Below are 21,291 nucleotides of genomic sequence, written 5' to 3' on the forward strand. Positions count from 1 at the left end.
CATTCTCGTCACGCCACCGCAGGACCTGAAATTCTGCAGGCCCTTAGGGATTTTTGAGAACACATGTTCACAACTCCAAAATGGACACGCCGTGATTCACCCGGCCGCCCCCTTACCATGGATACGGCACCGTCTGCCACGGGACTGCGGACGTCAAGTACACACCATGATGGCCGCCCGCAGCAGGTGAGTCCGGGACTGCTGGGCAAGCAGGTGCACCCCTCACACGCCCTCCACGCTCACCGACCAAGCTCAGGGGTGTCTGCCTCGCCCGAGCGACCCACCGGCTGCAGTCTGCTGCTCAGGGTCACCCTACGTGCGGGCGGCTTACTGGGTTTAAAAGGACGTGGAAGACAGAGATTCCCCTGTTCCAAAAACTCCCGTCTCAGGGCGAGAGCGCTGGGAGAGCGGCCCTCCCCGGGGGAATGGCCTGTCTGGAGCTGTGCTGGCAACGCTGTGGCAGGGCTGAGTGGGGGACAGAGCTGTTCTACCGACCACGGGCTCATCTAACCCAGGCTACTGGGGGTGGTGGCTTTGCTCTGTCACCACGTCCCCCGTCACATTCACGTGTGAGGACATGCTTCCTTGCCATGACCCTCTGGGGCTCACCTGGCCGCTGTCCAGCCTTAGAAGGTGTGGGGGGGAGGTCGGTGTTTTGGAAGTGGTAGGGGTGGCAGGATGGCTGGCTAGAAAACACCTGCTACCTGAGCGGGGCCGAGCCACCCACCACGGCTCAATGACAGCTAAAGACAGACGCTTTGGAAGCAGCGGAGCGACATGAGAGGCGGCGACCTCCCACGGTGGCAGGCGGGCCTGTCACTCACCATGGGGCTGCTGAACGCTGTGTGCTTGGACAGAATGGCCGTCCTCTTGGTCTCGGACCGGCTGCTCGCTCGTCGGTGAGACCTGGTGCTCTGGGTCCGGTGTGGGAGCCGCACGCCCTGGCAGCTCCCGATGCTGTCACGCCGGGGTGTGGAGCTTGCTCTGGGCACTGCCTCCTCCTCCTCCGAGTCCGCCTCCTGGTAGGTGGCCAGACGCTGGGCTGTGGGACAGGGACGGGTAAGACACTGGGGCCCAGGTGCGCAGCAGACCCGGGGCGGGCGTCTTGTTCCCTGAGGCGCCCGGCAGGGCCTCCCAGAGCACCTGAAGGGCCAGGCTGCAGTTCCCAAGGTTCTGCTTGCCGAGGAGTGATGAGCGCGGGCGCACCCTCGGTTGGCCTGGGGAGGTCGATATCCTCGACCTGTCTCACAGGTGAGAAGACGCATCCCATCCCAGGGAACATGGGCCTTTGCTAAGGTCACATAACACGGGCCAGGAGGACGAAGGTGGCCCCAGTCCTGAGGGATGCCAAGGCTGCGGTCCCTCCCAGCACGGACCGTGCCGTCCCTCACCGGGTGTGGGCTGAGACGGGGCTCCCGCAGGCCCTCCTGCTGTCATGACTCACTGGCTCCTGTGCCCTCATTCAGAGTGTCTGTGAGGGTGGACGACCCTCTCCGGTTCCGGGCACACTGGGGCCCCTCCCAGCCCACGGAGGAAGCCCTTGCTTGCGTACCCAGCTTGCATTTCCACACGGGGACAGTGGGTGCCATGACCGTTCCTGGTCTATGTGACTGAGGAACGCCTCGGGCTCCCCCAGACCCTCCTAGTCCCCCAGCGAGTCCCCTCAGGAACTGCTCCGAGAACCCCGTGCTGGGCCCCCATACCTAACTCACACCGCCTCTGTCTCCTGGCACACTTTCCTCAATTCTTTGGGGGACGGGAAGGGGTCCTGGCTGGCCACCGCTGGCTGGAGGCACCATGGGCCCAGGACCCGCAGTGGTGGGTGCCCGCTCCAGGGCCGGGGGGGGGCTTGGCTCACCGTGGCTCTGAGCTGACCCCAGAGGCTGCTCCAGAGGAAGAAGGCCACAAAGGAGGAGGCCAGGAGCGGGCAGAGCCATCGCTTCCCAGCCTGGACATGCACTCACTGGGGCACAGCGTGAGGGCCACCGGCGGCCCTGAGAGCAGCAGGCAGAGGGTGACGGCGGTGACACAGGAGCGCCCAGGGCTGCCCTGCCTGCTGCTGTGCTCTCTGTCACCCCAGGTGCGTGGCCACACTGGCCGCACCGCTCAGGTGGCTTCCTGTGGACACTGTGGTCTGGCTCCAGTGGCCTGGCAGTCACACCCTTCGCTTCCTTGGGAGCCCAGCCATCCCCGGGGCCCGTGATGGGCGTGAGCACACGCGTGTGTCCACACAGCTGTGGATGGGGCCACTTTCGGGTCCGGCCAAGACCAGATCCTGCCCTTAGCCCACACTCACAGTTGGCATCGTGCGAGTACTCCACGCCAGACACGGTGCACCGCCGGAACACCAGCTTGTTCTCGGTCAGAGTGCCGGTCTTGTCAGAGAAGACGTACTGGACCTGCCCCAGGTCCTCCGTGATGTTCAGAGCCCGGCACTGCAGCCGCGAGTCAGTCTCCTCGTCGTGCAGCTCGGCGTCCTGGTGGATGAAGTACACCTGGCACACCTTCACGATCTCAATGGACACGTACAGGGAGATGGGGATCAGCACCTGGCAGGCACACAGTGGGCTGTGAGCGGGCGCCCGGCAGGTACACGGCGGGCTGTGAGCGGGCGCCCGGCAGGCACGCGGCGGGCTGTGAGCGGGCGCCCGGCAGGCACGCGGCGGGCTGTGAGCGAGCGCCTGCGTGCACACTGCCGAGGTGAGTGATGAGTACGCCACAGGGGAGCGACAATGAACCTTCCAGAGCTTACACGGGTGGGCTAGGGTCAAGAGCAGGGACAGAACATGGCAAAAGGCTTAAACTAGGACAGCCTAGGCGTGAGAGCGAGCAGAATCCACGGTGCCTGCAGCTATGGAGCCATGGTCCGGACAGAGGAGGAGCGCTCGGGTCACTAAGTTGTGCTTGAGAGGAGCTAGGAGAGAAAGAGGACAGAGCAGAGTTGCAGCATAGCCCACATTCTCACGAGCAGTCACGCATGCCACGGGGCACCAGACCCCGGCTCGCCCCGGGCTCTGAGTGCCAGGAGCTTCCCACCCCGCGACGTGACTCCACAGGCGCAGCGCACAGCAGACGGTCTTTCCAGCGTGGTCTGCACTGAAGGAATTTCTAGACATGTATAGTACAAGCAGAGGGGGATGGCTGGGAAGTCCACACGGTCACGCCCTCAGAGCGCAGGGCACGCCTTGAAATGAGCACTGCTTTAACTGTTCACATGTATCGCAGCCTGGACCCACATCCAAGCTCAGAGAGCCCTGCCCAGGCGAGCCGGGTCCTCCTGCTAACTTAACTGCGCTCGGGGGACAGTGCACAGTCCTTACTCAAGGCTGGACGGATGCACACGTATCCAAGAGACCAATTGGGGAAGCTTAGCAAGGCTGTTTCCCGTTGTAGGAAGCACGGACGGAGAGACAGCACGGAGCTCCTGGGCAAAGGCTACGAGGCTGTCCCTGGCTACCCTGCTCCGGAGGGGACTGGTGGTGACCCTCGCTGCCCTTCTCGGCCTCAGGCACTCTGGACCTCACTCTTTAGCAGACCTTGGTGGGTGGCTGTGAGCTGCTGAGGGGACATGTGAATTAATACTGAGAAACCACAGCGACGATCACGGTAAACCACGCTGACTGACAAACGTGACCGCCTGAACCGGATTTCGGGAGGCTTGGTGGGCTCAGGTCACTGCGGGGCACTGTGGAAGGCGGCGCAGTTCCCAGCGTGCCACGGTCATGTGCCAAGTTCCCGCTGCTGACACCGGGGAGGGACATGTGGGCACTTTCCAGGTCACTACAGCTGTCCTGTAGGTCTTAAATATATCCCAAAATAAAATCTGTATTTTTAAAAACTAGCACAGCAGGGTTGGCCCTGCAGCCCAGTGCTGAAGGGAACCAGGTCCCTCTCTCTGTGGCAAACACATTCACCCTCTGGCAAGAAAAAAGTAATTGAGAGGCAAAACGAAAACAATGACCAAAACCAAACTGTTGAAGCGTAAGAATCTTACAGAGAGCAAAGGAGAACCGTAGGTTGAAAGCTGCCTGCAGAGAAACTGTACAGACCAGTTGGAACGGGCCCGCCCTGTAGGTGGAAAGCCACGGCGGCACGGCAGGTCTCGGTTTCCCCGGCCACCACTGCAGGTGCCCGGTACTGTTACCTGAAGGATGATGATCATCGTCAAAAACGAGTACGCCGCAGCCGTGACTGGGGACAGGGGGCTGCCGTCAGCCCTGGGGACATCAAACAGCGATTTCTTTTCTTGAAGCCATCGCATCCACAGTCCATGTCCTACGGAACGTTCAAAGAGAACCGACATCACCCAGGAGGAACGCAGGGCCCTGGAGCTCACCACCTAGCACGAGCACCGCACTTTGCTGGCCCGCCTAGAGTGTGGAGCCCAAGCACGATTCTCGGCACCTGACCCGCTGGCGGGTGGGGCTGGTCTCAGACACTTCCTCGCACCAAGTTCTCCCTCCTTGGTGCTAGGGGGCACTTGTGGGCCCACCACAGGAACCACACGTGTGCTGGCAGCTGGCGGGGTGAACCTGGACAGGGCTTTCCCAGGGTGTGTCTCACTAAGCGCGTCTCAGGAGACGCTGAGTGAAGACAGACGGCGAGCTCTGGACACCGACCGCCACCAGCCCTTCTTGGACATCGAGAACTCAGCACTGGGCAGCTGTGGTGGTCAGGGTGACACAAGTTTGTGGTGCTGAAGCTACCTGGAAAGGTCCCAGGCCTGTGTCCCAGGGCTTCTCTCTACAAGCCAGGTGTGTGTGTGTGTGTAGGGGCAGGATCCTGGCTCACTGAGTCTAGGCTGGGGTGGATGATGGCATGAAGCCCCCATTTGGGAAGTGCCTCCCTCTTTCTCCCAAAAACAAAATAAATCAATAAACTTAAAAAACATCCCTACATTATATGCTCTGAGAGGTCAGTAGTCATGCATGTCCCTTCATGAATTGGGACCCACCCCATCTGGTCACAGAAGCCTGTCTTTTGTCCCCGGCTCCTGTATCTTTTAACACTGAGCTCTGAGAGCACCCCACACCTGCCTGGCACAGGTGAACAGGGATTCAGGGAAGGCAGTTTACTGGGACCTCGGCACTGCCCTACGAGGCTTTCCCACGGCAGCCTGTAGGTCTAGAGGCCAAAAGCCCGTGGGAGAGCTGACCGCTAGTCCCTCCTTCGCAGCCAGTCCTTCTATTTCTCCTTCCGTGGATGTCCATTCACGGGGTGCGTGCCTCTCCTGGGGTCAACTCCAGCTCATCTCCACCCATGGATACTTCCTACCCTGGACTTATCACTACTGCTGTGATGAAATTGCTTCTCTACTCAGGATAGAATTCAGAAAATAAGACTGTTTTGCTGAATCCACTTTCTAGGCATCTCATGTCATGTGCAAGCAGCCCTGCTGTCTTGAAGCAGTGACAAACGTGTTCTAACTGTAGAGTTCTGGGTCCAAATGAGCCAGGGCTGCCCACCAAGCGTGCCTGGTAGCTGTTCAGCAAAGCCCTCTTACTTATGACTGGCCTGGGAGACTTACCAACCGCTGAAAACAGAGACATACAAATGAGGAGAAGGACACACCAGAGTACATCACAGTTCATCTGCCTCTCGAGCAGGCTGCGCTTGTAGCGGGGCCCACTGTTGGTCAGCAGGGCCTTGGTCTCATGTCCTGTGTAGGAGTAGGGACATGATAAAATGGGATAGATGATACCGACTCCATAGACCGAATCACTATACTGCCTCCCAGTGATAGTTGAGGGATAAGCTTGGTTGAAAGAGCTGGGTATAAAATTAAACTTAATGTGGAACCACCAAGGAGAAACAAATGGAAAGAAATATGCTTAAATACCAAAAGAGGGGCCAGCCAGTCGTGTGGCAGTAACTCAATGCTTTGTGAAGCCAGACCCACTCAGGAAGGTCCCAAATTCATGTCTGGAGATTCTGCTGTGCATGTGGGTGTACACAGGCTGGCTGGGGGTAGACTGTAGTGTGAAGATCCTGTTCGGGTTCCTGTCTCCATCCTACTCTCTCTTATAATAAATATATAAATGTAAAGGAAAAAAGTAAAATGCTGAAAAAGAACACTTTTAATCAAGGTATTATTAGAAGAATTTTGGCTTTGCTTCTTTCCATTTTCTGAGTTTCCCCAACCTTCCTCCATAGCTGTACGCTACTCCCATGATCAGAAATAAGTTTTGGGGAATATCTGAGGACACAGGGCATCACAGCGTTGCGTGGTGCCGGGTGCCATGCCCACCTGCATAGATGACGATGCCCACGACGGCTTCCGTGTTCCTGATGGTGCACCCTCGCAGCAACAGGTTTTCTTTGTGCAGCCCAGCCTTTTTCCCATTGTCGTGTATGCTGTTGGGGGACAGGTGGCATGTGTCTCAGAGCTGTTCTGTCTCCAGGAAGGATGGCCTGGAGGCTGGACTGGGAAGGGGTGTGGGGACCCCAGGCAGGGGTGTTTGTTCTAGCAAATCTCTACAAGAGCTGAGGACACTGTAGTCCTTGGCCACTGGGCATCTCAGCAAGTGCAGAGCCCAATGTTGGTTAGCTTCACACATGGGCTTGTCCCGACCCCAGGACTTCCCCCAGCTAGAAAGAGCAGGACCTGGGAACTGTGGACAGAGTTGGGGAGTTGCCAAGGAAGGCTTTGGGAGAGTCTCCTGCTCATCAGGGAAAGTGCCATTCCTAGTCACTGCCTTGGGTTGTCAAAAAGATACAAGTGCCTTTCTAGAAAAGGGGGTGACACTGGTTTCAGCAACATTTTCTTTTACAACCTATTTTTTCATAATAAGTCATACTGTTATTAGAAATATTAAAATATTTATCTTTTTTTGGTAGAGGTTTTTTTTTTTTTTTTGCTATAATGTGCATGCATTCACCAGAGAGACAGACAGAAAGTGAGAAATCACCCACCAAGGAAAATGGCCACACTGCAATCCCTTCTCCGTTTTCCTCTCAGAATTTTGGGCATGCATACACACAGGCCCAGTGTGAGATTTTTTTCCCTTTTTTTTGAGAAGTTTTTTCTAATTGGGTGTGTGCGCTCGCCAGAAAGACAGAGAGGGACAGAGAGATAGAAAGAGAGAAATCACCCCCCAGGGGGGATGGCCACACCGCAATCCCTTCTCCTCCATTCTCCTCTCGGGATCTTGGGCACACACGCACACGCGCCTAGCGTGAATTTAAGCCACCGGGTCTGGGACTCAAACCATGGTCGACTACATGGAAGTCCAGCGACACAGCCATTACGCTAACTGCTGGTCCCGCCAGCATGAGATTTTTAAGCCAGTGGGTTCAGGGCTCAAACTGTGGTAGACTACATGGGATCTGGCAACATAACCATTACACCATCTGCTGGTCCCCAATATATTTATCTTGAAATGTGGAAAATGCCATGAAAGAACCTTATCAATTCTGTCAGTGCTGTTTAGATTCAGAAGAGCAGTCCAGGACAGACCATGGAGGCTTCTGGAACCACAGCAGGGGCCTGGCAGTGTCACCAGGCCGGGCCTCTCGAGAAGGCACCTTTCTGTACCCTTGGTGTGCTGTCCTTGGCAGCACCCCCCCCTCACACACACACACATACCATGGTCCCAATATTCCCTCTGAAGCTCTTGTCCTCTCACTGGGGGCTCCGGCAGGCCTCCCTGTGCCCAGCTCCTCAGGAGGAGTCATGGCTCAGGGCAGCTGGCATTTCTTGGTGCAGAAGAGCAGCTGTACGATCGAGTCCAGCTGAAGTGCACATGGCAGGCTGCATTCGCTGCACGTCTGCTGTGACCTCCACAGCACCCTGCCTCCCACAAACACAACGGGGTGTGCACGGGGTGGGGGTGGTCAGCCACAGCCCTGACAGCCACTTTGCATGCCCGAGACAGAGGAACCTGGTGCTGTAGTGGAACGGGATGTCCTGCAAGGCTGAGCCATGTGGGGAGGTTCCAGGTTCATGTCTGGGGACCCCACCGAGGACTCCAGGTATGCTGTGCCCAGGCCTAGGGCTGCTCGGGCATGAGGGCCTCTGTCTCCCATTTCTGTCTTACTCTTGGAAAAAGTAGGTGAACTGAAGAAAAAAAATGCTCAAGACCAAAAACCTCCTTGCCTACTAAAGCCCCAGCGGCTGTAGGCCGGCTTGGCACACAAACTCGCGCCACACTTGCTGAGTGACGACACACGGCCACCTCCTCCCATGGACAGCTCCCCGGGAGAGGCACATGGAGGCTATTTTCCTGGGACAGCAGTAAAGGGGCCACCTTGTGCTTATAACAAGACGCTTGACAGAGCGAGGGGAACACGCCACCTCGGCCGTCGGCAGAGACGTGCACTCTGGCAACCTCTGTGCATCTCAGCAGACCGATCTGGGCAGAAACACCTCAGAGGCCACCTTCCCTGGCTGCCCACGGGGAGAAACGTGTGGGGTGTCACACTGGTAAGGGCCGAGTGTGGGGGAGAGCGTGGACACGGGGGGCGTGCGGCCGGGGTCTGAACCGGGCGCAGCTCCCCACAAGGCACCACCCAGGCACGCTGGGTTCCAGCCCTGGCCCTTCACCCCCCCCCTTTCTGGGAGACCTTCCTGGAGGGCAGGCTCTCTGGCCCTGGCCTCCAGTTTCTAGAAAGTGGGCGGGTCACTGGAGCCTCTTTACCCTCCCTGGTCCTGTCTGCTCCTGCAACCTCTGAGCTGCCTCCCGCGGGTGCTCGGCCATCCCCTGGCCTCCTACAGGGGCCTGCACCACCCCACCACGCCCCCGGACACTGCCTCGGGGGGACTTTGTCCTTCCCCGAACACAGGGCCTCCAGGCAGAGGCCCCTCTGCTTGGCCCTCCCTGCACGTCTGTACCTGCCACATGCACACATGTGTGAGGGGACTTTAGAAAGTTACAGCCTAGGCTTACTTGGGTGCAAAAGAATTTGAAACCCATGTGTAATTTTTCACTATTGTGTTTTCCACGAAAATAGGTGCACTTCCTGTGTATGTACACACACAGCACATACACAGACGGCGTGTGAGCACGCACAGCGTGGACACGCAAGCACATGCACACCGGCGCCAACCCCGAGCCGCACTCACATGCAGCCGCGGAACCGCGTCAGGTCGTTGTTCGGCCTCTCACACTCGATGGCGCTGGTGAACGTCAGAGGGTTGAACTCCGAGACCTAGGACGGCAGTGTGAGTTAGAGACATCAGCGCTCAGGCCCACCCCAGGGCACCCGTCTCTGCTCACACCCACGGGGCCTTGGCGCAGGGAGATGCAGCCCACGTGCATGGGCGGGCTGACAAGGCAGCTCCCAGCAAGGACCTGCTGACCAGCGGTCTGGGGAAGTGGCAGGGGGAGGCCCACCCGTCGTCCTGTTCTCTGGACAGCACCGGCAGAGGAGCTGAGAGGAGATGCAGAGTGCAGCGGCCACATGGCTGCCACGGATCCCCTCACTTCTGGGGCCCAGACGCCTGTGCATGAAAGGGTACGAGGCACCTCCCTCGGGGTGCGCTCTGCTGACCGCAGCCTGGGAGCCGCCCACCCCTGCAGGACGGTGCTGAACAGGCTTCCTCGGAAGGGGACAGACGGACACACCCAGAGAAGCCAAGGGGACCCCTGACGGTGCCCGGGTGTCCAGACTGAAACTCCTGGCACAAATGCACGCTTCCCTCTCCCAGTGGAGCACAGCCGTGGGTAGCCAGGGCTGGCTACCAGCCGAGGTTCCGTGCAGGGACTCTGCCACGCCGACCACCGCGGGGCAGCATGCTCGGGCCGGGGCAAGTCTCCCCTCCTCCCAAAGCTGGGCCTCTGGGCTTGGCGTGGCGGGGATGGGGCACACCTCAGCTCAGGGCCGGGAGCTACGGGGCTGTTCTGACCATGGGTTTCACTTCCCTCCGTCCCACCTGCAAGTCTGGAAAGTGGAAATAGGGGGGTGCAGGCACCCCGGGCCGGGGTTTCTCTTCCTGCAGGCCCTCATGCCATGACCCATGGCACCCCCAGCTGGCGGGGCTGCACCTGCCTGGCACCCCAGGACCTTCCTGCTGCACCACCAGGGTGGGCCGGGGCTCAGGCTTCAATGTGCAGAGCACCCCCAGCTCTCGAGGCTTCTTCCATACCTGTGTCCCCATGGAAGGGCCCGAGCCTACCCACAGGAACCTGTGGAACAGGGCCCGTCCTGGGCACTTGGCGGGCGCCGCGGCACTGCAGGGCCGCGCTCTCACCCAGGGATTCGGGTTTCTGAGTGCCGACTCCAGGGCCTGGGCGCGTCCGCCCTGAACCCCTGTGGACAGCGGTTTACAGGTGGCTTGTCCTGCCTCCCCATCTCCCATGGGCATGGGGCCCATACAAACACTGGGGAAGGATGGGGGCTCCCTCATGGTTGACAAAAGCCCCCCAAGCCTCTTCTCTTAGAGGCCTGAGACAAACAGTCCAACCTCAGCCCGGAGCCCGCCAGCCCCCACCTCCTTCCCTGTCACCTGCAGCCCGTGGCAACCCTCGAATACCCGAGAGGGCTCCCCGCCCACTCGAGTCTCAGGGCTGCGGGAGACGCTGACCTCACAGTCTGTCCTCAGAAGGTTTCCTGCCTGGCGGTCAAGGCTCCGCACGCCTGATAAAGGCCGGATGAACAAACCCAGCATTTGAAGTTTTGTCCAAAACAAACCGAAGCCACGACCCTTTGAAGCTGGGTGTGCCGTGCGGCTCAGCGGTGTCGTGGCCGGGCCCTAACGGGTGGGGGCGTCCCAGGTGAGCAGGGCCATTTCCCTCCCTGCTGGAAGAGGCCAGGCACATGCAGATGTCTGCCTGCTGATCTGGGGCGTCCGCCTGCGAGACAGACCGTCTAGGGCTTCGGTCTCAGCCGGACCCTGACAGGCCTCCCTGCACACCCCAGGCCCATGCACTGGGACTCGAGGGGAGGCGTCCGGGCCCTGGCAACAACACCCACACTCCCTGCCTTCTCGCTGGGCTGGGCAGTGTGAGCACCTGACAGGCCCTCAATGAACATGGCTTGAGCGAAGCGAAGGCCCGGCCTGACCATGCACAGGACCCATCGCTCCTGTCCCCAGCGAACCAGCGGAAGGCCCTGGGTGAGCTCTGCAGCACACCCAGCTGAGGACCACCTGGTGGCACAGGGATAAAGCAATACTCTGTCATGCTGGATACCCGGAAGGTCCTGGGTTCGAGTCTCAAAACCTCCCTGAGCATGCCTGGTCCCTGTGTTTGTGACTCGGGCTGCTAGGTGGACGACTGGGAGTGTCCCCTCTTTCTCATGGGAGAAAAACCTTTTTAAAAAAACCCCAAACACCTAAATCCAATCAAGTCAGGAAGCAGGTTCGTCCACACCCAGGGGCTCAGGTGCTTTCTGAGGCGAGTCCCTGCTTTCCTGACAGGACGGCCCCGTGAGGTCTGGAGGCGTTGCCAGCTTTATGACGGTGCGGACGTGTCCTTGGGCCTCTGCTCAGCTGCCCTCACTCTGGAACACCCACTCATCCGAGAGGAGCACCCGCGGGCCCGTGCAAGCCGACAGCATTCTAGGTACGAGTCCTGGGCGCTCCACAGAAGGGGGGAATGGGCGCTCGCAGGTTCAGACACAGACTGGGGCGACCCGAGCTCGAGTGGCTGAGGCACCGCCTGGGGCTGAGCTGTGGGCCCACAGATGCCTCTCGTTGGGGGCTCTGCTCATGAGACGAGAGGCACCGGGCACCGGCCCCCCAGGCTCCCGGTGCTCCACAGCCCTGTTGGCAGAGGCCGGCCCACTCGACGGCCCTCACCTAGGCCTGCTCTCACAGGTTAGCGACTCCGCTCAGCCGATTCCAGGGTGCTGCCAGGAGGGTCCTCCTGCCCCACGTGGAGGGTGATGGAGGCTGGACCTGACAGAGTGACAGCACTTTTCTCGCTGCCCCTGCAGGACACATGCTCACCTGTGTACACGGGCACGCACGTTTGCATTCGCACACCCGTGTGCCCGTGCTCACACGCACTCGCACACACGCTTGTGCACGCCCGTGGTGTGACTGGGTGGTGTAGTCAGCCCTTCCTGTTGGTGGAGAAACCCCTGCTCTGGGGACACCCCCCCACACACCCCCTCAAGCCCTATGCAAATGCTGATGCAGTGACACCACATTTTCAAAGAGCTGCAATTTAATTAGCTGTCTCCCCCTTTAACAATGAAACAAGTCAAAGGAAAAGTAGTTTCTCAATGTACCTCACCTCAAGTAGAATAATGACCTCCTATTTCTTTTCGCCTTGAATAGAAAATGACCACTTCCACCCTCATGAAAAAAAAAGTGAAGTTAAATGTACACGCGATGTTTCAAGTTCGTTTAATGTGACAGGACCTTGTTGGGTAGACAGTGTCAACCTCCTGAAATAACGGTCAGACTGCGTTATTCTCTATCAGTGGTGACTTGACCATGGACTGAAGGAGAACATTCCACAGCAAAGTCACCAGAGGTAGAAGCAGGCCCCTTAGTACTAGTAGCTCCCTCCGAGGCTCACACGGGTGCTCGTAAAGGTGTGGCACGTTTCCGAGAGTCGCATCGGTGATCTGCAGAGAATCGCTGTCCTCGAGGAATTTACGGCTGCCTTTTCTGCTGAATACTGCACGCTCTTCAAGAAAACGGAGAACACCCCACGGCATAGACTGTAAGTGTGTTGGCCGTCTGCTGATGCGTGAGCGAAGACCGAATCTGTCTGTACAGCTCTGAGGCTGTGACCAGGAGCACACCCGCCAGCCAGCACTGTCTTCCACTTAGACACGGGCACGTCGCCTTGTTCAAGGCCGGGATGCTGAACGTGACCAAACGGAATCAGAGACCAGTAGCAGGAAAACCTACGAAAAGCAGGTCGAGCCGCGAAGTGCCTTGCGTACTGTTTCTGCTCCTGTTTGCTTGTGGGAGAGGTAACTGCGGGAGTGCTGGGGAGACAGAACAGGGACCAGCGGGGGGCACGGCGGTGACATCGATGGACCCCCACATGGCCGATTGTGGGTCAGATACCGGACCTGCTGGCTTGGAACTCATCCAGGCACGTGTGCATGTGAGACCAAGACCCGGGGAGGAAAGTGGAGAAGGGATCGCGGTGTGGCCACCTGCCGGGGGCAGGGTGATTTCTCTCTTTTTCTCTCACAGTGTCTGTCTCTCTCTGGTGAGCACACGTTCCCTAAAGGCAAAAACATCTGTAAAATAAATAATAAAATCAATGAATAAATAATAGTCTAGGCATTGCCTCCTCTCTGGCTGGAATTTCAGAGTTATTGTTCCCAAGTGTTCAAGTCGCTCTGGCAGGCCAACTCTTCTGTAAACGCCTGGAAGCACCCAGCACCCAGAGCACCACTGGGAATTTAGTAACCACGAAAAGGGACTTCGAAAGGTTCATGGAGAAATGGAATTCAAGGACAAGTTTATTTTGGTGCAAAAAAAGTCGAATTCCATGCATAGTTTTCTCTTAACATGCATTTTCCACGGCTCATTCCGAGCCACCGTGCATTCGCAAAGCAGAATGAAGCCACCTCTTGCGTTAGACTCCACGCAGGGCTGGCGTGAGGCAGGTTTCCAGAGCAGCAACTAACTTCTTCCAGCCTAGGGAAGTTTCCACTTCCTCTCATCTTTCCTCCCTATTGGGAACACACGCGAGCATGCACACGCCTCGACACACATGTGGGAAGAGTTGGCGACTGGCTTCCTGCAGGCCCAACGGTTGCTGCTCCACACGGTGCCTCCCGATCGCTGCGGCGTGGCCGGGACTGCAGTGGCGAGCCTGCCTGTCCATCCGAGAGGCCGGCTGCTGCCAGGTCTTCCCCGTAAGTGAGCTGACATGGAAGTTACCTCCTGGCTGGCTCTCGTGGTGTGTGCCGACGTGGCCTCTGGGTGTGGGCGCTCCCATAGACTCGGGGAGACCTGCCCTGCTGCCTCCGCCCCACGGAACCACCCCCAGTTCTGCTGGACGGTTCACTCAGCACCAGCAAGTCCCCTTCTGCCCAGTGCGCCTGTTCACCAGGACCCGGATAGATGTTAGATGCTCCCAGGTTGGGTCAGGGCAGCGCCTGGATGGCACGTGAACACACGTGGAGTGAGTGCCGTGAACACACGTGGAGTGAGCGCAGAATGATGAACACGGCTCTCTGCTGTACATCAGCCACTGCCCGGGAGCCCCTGCCTCTGTGCACACTGCCGATGTGCCGTACCCCCGAGGCAGGTGGCGACCCCACGTGCGGAACTACACCTGGGCTGTCGGAAGCGTGTCAAGGCACCTTCACTGTGAAAGCAGCCAAGGACAACTGCACCATGCTTCATGGGAGAAGCAGGGGACCAGACTGACAGTCCTGCCAATGGATGCTCCCTGGGGATGCCCACGGTGCCCCAGGGCCACAAGCTCCCAGACTGCAGCTCCAGAGGTAGGCAACCCGCCCTAAGGCCCGAAGGGTTCTCTCCTGAGGAGCTCCTGTGAAGGGCACTGTGGTCCCCTGCAAGCACACCTCCCTGCATTTGGGGCGCGTCCTTCACACAGGCTGATGGGCGCTGGCAGGATCCAGGCCAGGGTCACAGTGGGCCAGGCCTAGGCGGGGAGGGGCCTCAGCCAAGACCATATTCCCTGTGGACGGACACTCGTGCACCCCAGGGTCCCCTAGAGCTTGCCCTGGCAGCCCTCACAGAGACCTTGGGGCAGCACCCATGGGGTCCCCAGGCCCAGCCTGCACCCCCCACAGAGACCTTGGGGCAGCACCCATGGGGTCCCCAGGCCCAGCCTGCACCCTCCATGCAGACCCTGGGGCAGCACAGCGCGCTGGAGTGTGTGTGGAAGGAGCGCAGGACCCTCGTTGAGCTGCAGCTCCCTCTGCGAGGCTGGCCGGGGCAGTGGTCAGACCCGCCCCCGTGCTGGCCCTCAGTCTGCTCTCAGGCATTTCTGAGCCGTGGTGGTGGCAGAGACACCCAGAGGTGCACGCTTCCTGTCATCACTGGCTCCAGCCACTCTGGTCCCCGCCCGTCAGGCATGTCCCCAACCCGTGGACCCCTCAGCCACCCCAAGGACCTCGGATGCACTCAGGGGGAATCAGCATCGGACGGGCCCCGCCAGGCGGTCGTGGGTGGGCAGGGCGAGGCACTCTCAGATGCTCAGTCCCACCCCCAGGGACAGCAGCCTGGCCCAGGGCAGGGGACATGCAGGTGCGCTGACCCCCGAGGCCGGCATGGGAGACGCCCGCGTGTTACTTACGAGCTCCGAGAAGCCGCGGACCACCTGCCGCCGCTTCAGGTTGGCCTCGCCGTCCAGGGTGGCCGTCTCGATGTGGCACAGCCCATCGGGGTCGCTGGATGCCAGCAGTAGGACGTCTGCGGGGATGACCTCGTTGCAGTGAAGGCGCACGAAGTCTCCCACGCGGATGTCTTTCCAGAACCGCTTCACGTACCGCTTCTCCTCCCTGGGGAGAGGCTGGTCAGCCAGACGGGCCTGGCGGGAGCTGGGTGGGGGTGCGGTGTGGTCCCCACGCTCCCGTCTGCTGCCCTCTGTGATGGGCAGGTGTCTCACGAAGGGCATGGGGGGCTGGACCGTGGCCCAGAGGTGACACTGCTCTCTGCAAGGCTGACCCGCGCTGGGAGGGCTGGCTCCCACCGGGACCTCATGGTCCGATGCACGCCCTGGAGCTGGCAGGGCTGGCTGCAGTGTGGGCCAGGGTGCTGCCCGCCTGTCCCTCTCCAGGGCTCACTCATGGGAGAAACAGGCGAGGGCGACACACTGGTGATGCTCCCGGGAGGCAGCCACGGCACAGCTCCACGGACACAGACGTGGGTCAGGCAGGGCGGGCAGGGGCCTCCTCGGGGGCAATGGCAGCCCGTGGGACCTGGACACACTCCATGTCACCTATCACTCCAAAATGGTGGGAAGAGCGCCCGAGGTCTACGTCCCAAGGACTGCCGGCCAGGACCAGGGCAGCCCCGTGAGCGCAGCTCATGACAGCATGTCCGCGAGGTGACTGGGACGCAGCCCAGGGTCCAGCCCGAGGGGCGGTCACACAGTGGCTGGGCCCCCGAAGGCCACTGCTGTGTGGACGGGCCCTGACGGTAGAAGGACCGGGCACAAAGTGGAGCCTGCACACGCCGCTCAGCGGAGGGACGGGCGCTGGCAGCCTCAGAAACAAGAGACGGGCCGCAGAGACAGGCCGCAGAGATGGGCAGGGAGACAGGGTCAGCTCTCACAGTTCCAGGCCGGGTCGGGCCCACACAGCGATCCGCCCGTTGGAGCCAGCCCAGAGCTCGGGCACACGGACATGCCCACGTGTCCTCAGGAAGGCTCCGGGTGCAAACCCCGTTTCCCATGAGTCTTAGGGTGTGACCACCACGCCACCACCTGGGCCCTAGGAGTTTTTTTTTTTTTCTAGGGTGTGACCACCTGGGCCCTAGGAGTTTTTTTTTTTTTAAATTCTGGAAAAACAGGCTTAGAGTCCTACCAAGGCCATCGGTAAGAGCTCTGACCACTGATAGGTCTGCGGATGAGGTGGCGGCATCTTGACTAGACCCACTATACAAGAATGCCACCGGGAGGCACTCGGGGTGGTGCCCGGGGCAGGCAGGAGACACAGCCTGCCAGGCCACGCCCCTCCCGCTGGCCCCTGCCTCGGAACTGCGGTCTGCGCCCTTCCCAGGGAGGGGCCTCTGAGCAGCACGGGGTCTCCGGGTGGGCCCGGCTGGGGGATGCGGAGAGCCGTGAGAGCTGGGGGGAGGCCCCATGTGCTCCTTCTCCCCCACGGCAGGACCAGCGGGCCCCTGGCAAATGCCCAGGCTGCAGCTCTCAGCTGTCGGCACTGTGACACTGCGAGACAGGCCGCCTCCCCCACAGGTCTCTGTCCTCGCACCCCGGCCTCCGGCACTGCCAACGCCGACATGGCAGGGCTCTGGGTGCCGAGGGCCTGCGGGGGATCCAGGAGCGGCTAGGCTGCGGCACAGCAGTGACGTGGCTGGACCCGCAGGGGGAAGGCCCTGGGTTTGAATCCCCAGACCCAGCGGTGCAGTGCCAACACGTGCCCATGATCCGGGCCGCGGTGGATCATAGGGAGAGGACCGGGCCGGGCTAGCTGGCCCTGTGTCTCCCTGGTGGAAGAAATAAAATTAACTTTAAATAAATACATAAAAATCGGACCATCTGGTGGCATGGTGGTTAAGGCAGCTGGGTCCCACATGGCTGACTACACGGTTCGAGTCCTGTACCTGGCAACTTGAGAACCACGCTGGGCACGTGTATGTGCACTGTCCAGATTCCAATTAGAGAATGGAGGAGAAGGCACTGCAGCGTGGTGTCCCCCAGGGAGGGCTTTCTCACTTCCCTCCCTAGAGCTTGCATGTCTGCCAACAAACTAGAAAGTGATAAATAAATAAAAGTGAGTACAAGGCCAGATGTACCCCAGGCAGTGCCCTTGGAGGCCTGCTGCCAAGTCCCTCTCACATGTCTGCTAACAAACTAGAAAGTGATAAATAAAAGTGAGTACAAGGCCAGATGTACCCCAGGCAGTGCCCTTGGAGGCCTGCTGCCAAGTCCCTGAGCGGCCAGCAAGTGCCCCCACCACCTCCGGCTACTCGGGCCCACCACGGTCAGCCCAGGGCACCATGGGGCCCAGGGGCCGCGGCCGCGGCCTGCCCTATGAGACCCCAGCCTGAGGCCAGCATGCTCTGAGACAGGGCATAGGCATGTGCCCATGACCGGGCCACTGGGCCGCCCAGCCTGCTCCCAGCAAGTCTGACCTCCCCATGCAGAGGCAGGGCCTGGGTGTCTGCTCTATGAAAACGCTTTCCCAAAGGCCAGACGTTGGCTTTGTTTACTTTAACGCCAGAGGGAGAGCGGGAGAGCAGGGGTGGGGAGACTGAGCGAGAGTGGGAGGGAGGGAAAGCCTCCCCATGGGGCCTGGTTACACGGCAATCCTTGCCCTGCAGGTCACTTCCTCAGGACTCTGGCACACACACACGTGCTCAGGGTGCTGCCCAGGCCACTTCCTCAGGACCCTGGCACACACACACACGTGCTCAGGGTGCTGCCCAGGCCCTGGCCAGCACGTGGGACCCAGACGCCCCCAAACCGTGCTCCCTGCCGAGGCAAAGCCCAACCCAGTACCGTCACCAGTCTGAGCTCTTGGGCTCTGCCTGCCATGAACTTTGCCGGCTCCTGCAGAAAGCACATGGCATTTCAAAGGGCCTGTCCTGTTGGGATAGCTCCCCAAAAGCGGAAGTCATGGTTCTGCCACAGAGAAAGCTGTGTGCACCTGAGACGCAGGCCAGGCTGTGGTGCGTCTCCTGGGGTCCCCGGGAGACAGGGCGGCCCTGGGACTTCCCCAGGGCAGGCAGACAGGAGCCCAGCTCTCCGGCAGGCAGCACTGTTTACAGGACACATTCCATGTAGCCTCGCGCTGTCTGTGAGCCTCTGGGCGTGCTTTCTCAGCTGTGCGAGCGTGCTGCGGCGACGCCCCCTGAGGCCCTGTAGGGTCACGGAGGCTTATAGGACTACACTCCCTCTTCGGAGGAAATCTGGTGGCATTTGTAATCCGTCACGGTAGGCCCCACCGTTCTTATCTGACCCTGAGCTGTCCAGAACAGCACAGCACAGCAGTGAAAGGAGGAGGCCGCACGAGGAAACTAGGGGCAAACTGCAGTGGGAGACGGTCAGTAAGAGAAAAACGAGGCTTACTTCAGTGTCTGTCACTGCTCCAGGCGGGGACGAGCTATTTACCCGCACTCCTTAGTCTCTAAGTCGCTGAGTAAGTAACTCCGTAAGAGGAGGTGGCTGGCCTGTGCACCTCCAAGGGACTGTTTAAAGGGCTGCAAGCAGTTTTTGTTTATTTCTTACGAGAGAAAGGGGTGGGGGAGAGAGAACCCTCGGCAGGGTCTTGCTGTGCTGCAATCCCCTGAGAGCATCCCAGCCAGCCAGAGTCCCAGACAGGCCTGCAGGTGCGTGTGCCATGTTCAGGTTGGCTTGGGATCTGAACCCAGAGCACCCCATGTGTCTAGAAAGCACCCGGAGTTGGGCATGGACAGACTGCAATCCTTTTTCCTCCATCTTCCATTCTACCAGGATTTTAGGCATGCACACACACATGCCCAGCATGTTTTTCAAGCCTCCAGGGCTGGGATTAGAACCGCTGTCAGTGGGAGCTGGTTTCCTGGGCACAGTGCTTAGCTACAGTGCTATAGGGCCAGCCCTAGGGTTCTATTGGCTGAGACACAGAAACCCTCAGTGCTTTGGTCTCTTGGCCCCAAAGTGTCCTACAATGCCTCAGGGGTCCTTTATAAATCTCTCCGAGGTGGGAAGATGGCTCAATTTTCTAAAACCGAACACACTTAGATAACACTGAAAAAAGCACGTGAGGGAATGAGAGCCGCAGTTTCATTCGGATGCTTTGTGGATTTACATGTAGGCTGTGTGGGTACAGTTCTTGCCAACAGCGAAGGGGCCACGTGTGTCTGTGTGCACACGCATGCACACACTGAACTGCCGGACTGCACGTGCTCGCCAGAGTGACAGAGAGCGAGGGAGACGAAGGCACCCCCGGGCGTGCTCACACCACAATCCCCGTCCCCCATTTCCCCATGCTGCAGAGATTTGGATGTGCATGCACGTAACCCTGGCAGGCTTCTCAGGCTACCAGGACTGGGACTTGAACCACGGTCCACAACGAGGGATTCAGCCCCCGTTAACACTGTGCTGCAGGGCTGGCCTGGGACAAAAGACCGACAGTAACAGACTCCAGCCTCACTCAGCCCTGGGGGCTACTGCTACTCCGTGTGCAAGGCTAGCACAGCGACAATCAGTAGGCGCTGTCTCTGTCTGCAGCCTGGTGTAGGATTCGTGAAGGCGGCCATCCCAGTGCTGAGAACCAGCGGGGTGGGGAGACGCAGGAGCACACACATCTCTGAGTGCCCATGTCAGGTTAGGGTGGGCAGGAAAGAGAGTGAGGAAGACAAAGAGGGGACAAAGGTGTTGGAGTTCTGAGCGCCAGGAGGTGTAAGGACTTCAGAGGGTGGACACTTGCTTTATGTAACCAGGGACTACTTCCTGGAAGAGGGGGCATCTGAGCAGATGCTGAAAGATGAAAAGTTTCAGCCTAATCAAACCCCACTCCACCCCAAGGGACTCCTGAACTGAGGAGTGGGAGTCACTGTGGGAGAGACAGGAAGGGTGGTGCCCCATGAGGACACAAGGGTCAGACTGTGGGTATCCTCCTCCAAGCAGGTCCAGCCCTGGGACGGTGACAGATCAGGATGGTGGGGCAGTGGGGCCCAGGGCACGGGGCAACACCAAGCCCCAGGGCAAGGCGGGCTTTGATGAGGGATGGAGATTCAGCTGTGAGCAACCTGGAGCCAGGAAGCCAGTGAGGGGGCTCGGGGCAGGGGTCACAGCCCCCAAGACAGACAGCGAGGGATACACAGTTGGGGCCAGGTGGTGGCACAGCGGGTCACACAGTGGGCCCACGTGGGGAAGGCCCAGCGTTCACACCCTGGGTCCTTACTCAGCCATCCCGGGGTGGCGGGGGTTTTCTCTCTTCACAGAAGAAATACTTTACAAACGGTACAAATGGGGGTCCCGGCACGAAGGCGTGGAAGCCCGAGATAAGGTGAGCGGGTCAGTGCGGGAGATGGAAGGCAGAGGGGAGGCAGCACGGGCCGGGAGCCTGCAGTGCTGGGCGGCGGTGTGGGTGCAGCTCTGAGGCTGAGCCGCCCCTGCCCGGGGGAGCCGCCTTCAGCCTCCCACCTCTGCCCTTGCCCGCACTTGGACAAACAGCCATGGAATGTGCACGCGTCATCAGCCTCGTTTCATGTGGGGAAACTGCAGCTCCCAATGGCACACCTCAGAGTGGACGCCCGGGAGGAGAAACGTCCCTTCCTGGTTGGGAGCCTCAGCACCGCTCGCTGCTCAAGCACACGCACGTCCAGCCTGGCCTGGGCGGCAGAAGGGGCCTTTGGAGGGATCTCTTGCCCGTCTACGCATCATGTGGGCCTGGGGGCTGCGGCAGGCTGGGCCCAACCAGCTGGGGGTCCAGACGCTGCTGTGAGTGAGACGCCACCACTGCTCTGTGCAAGCACCGACAGGAGAGTGAGCTCAGCCTCCCCTATATCAGCCACTGGGCTAGGCACTGGGTGCAGCATCCCGCACTCCACCTCACAGGCCCACGCTCCACTCCACGGCGTATCCATTCACCTTCACCAACCACCCACCAACATCATGGCGGGACCCTCCTATGGTATGTCCATTCGCCTTCACCAACCACCCACCAACATCATGGCGGGACCCTCCTATGGGATGTCCATTCACCTTCACCAACCACCCACCAACATCATGGCGGGAC

At 59.8% G+C, this 21,291-nt stretch overlaps 1 protein-coding gene across 1 annotated transcript in view; it reads right to left on the minus strand.

Annotated features, from left to right (window-relative positions):
• Positions 1-21,291, minus strand: part of ATP10A (ATPase phospholipid transporting 10A (putative)) — a gene marked incomplete at its 5' end in the record, with an annotated part of 64,263 nt that overhangs the window by 20,075 nt on the left and 22,897 nt on the right. Inside the window, 7 exons of the mRNA XM_006167290.1 lie at positions 825-1,042; positions 2,297-2,549; positions 4,145-4,275; positions 5,528-5,659; positions 6,248-6,354; positions 9,062-9,147; positions 15,180-15,384. Of these exons, the coding sequence (XP_006167352.1) occupies positions 825-1,042; positions 2,297-2,549; positions 4,145-4,275; positions 5,528-5,659; positions 6,248-6,354; positions 9,062-9,147; positions 15,180-15,384 (1,132 nt within the window). The remainder of the gene's footprint in view (positions 1-824; positions 1,043-2,296; positions 2,550-4,144; positions 4,276-5,527; positions 5,660-6,247; positions 6,355-9,061; positions 9,148-15,179; positions 15,385-21,291) is intronic.

Source organism: Tupaia chinensis, unplaced genomic scaffold (assembly GCF_000334495.1).
Source record: "Tupaia chinensis unplaced genomic scaffold, TupChi_1.0 Scaffold144682_1, whole genome shotgun sequence".
Taxonomy (NCBI): Eukaryota; Metazoa; Chordata; class Mammalia; order Scandentia; family Tupaiidae; genus Tupaia; species Tupaia belangeri.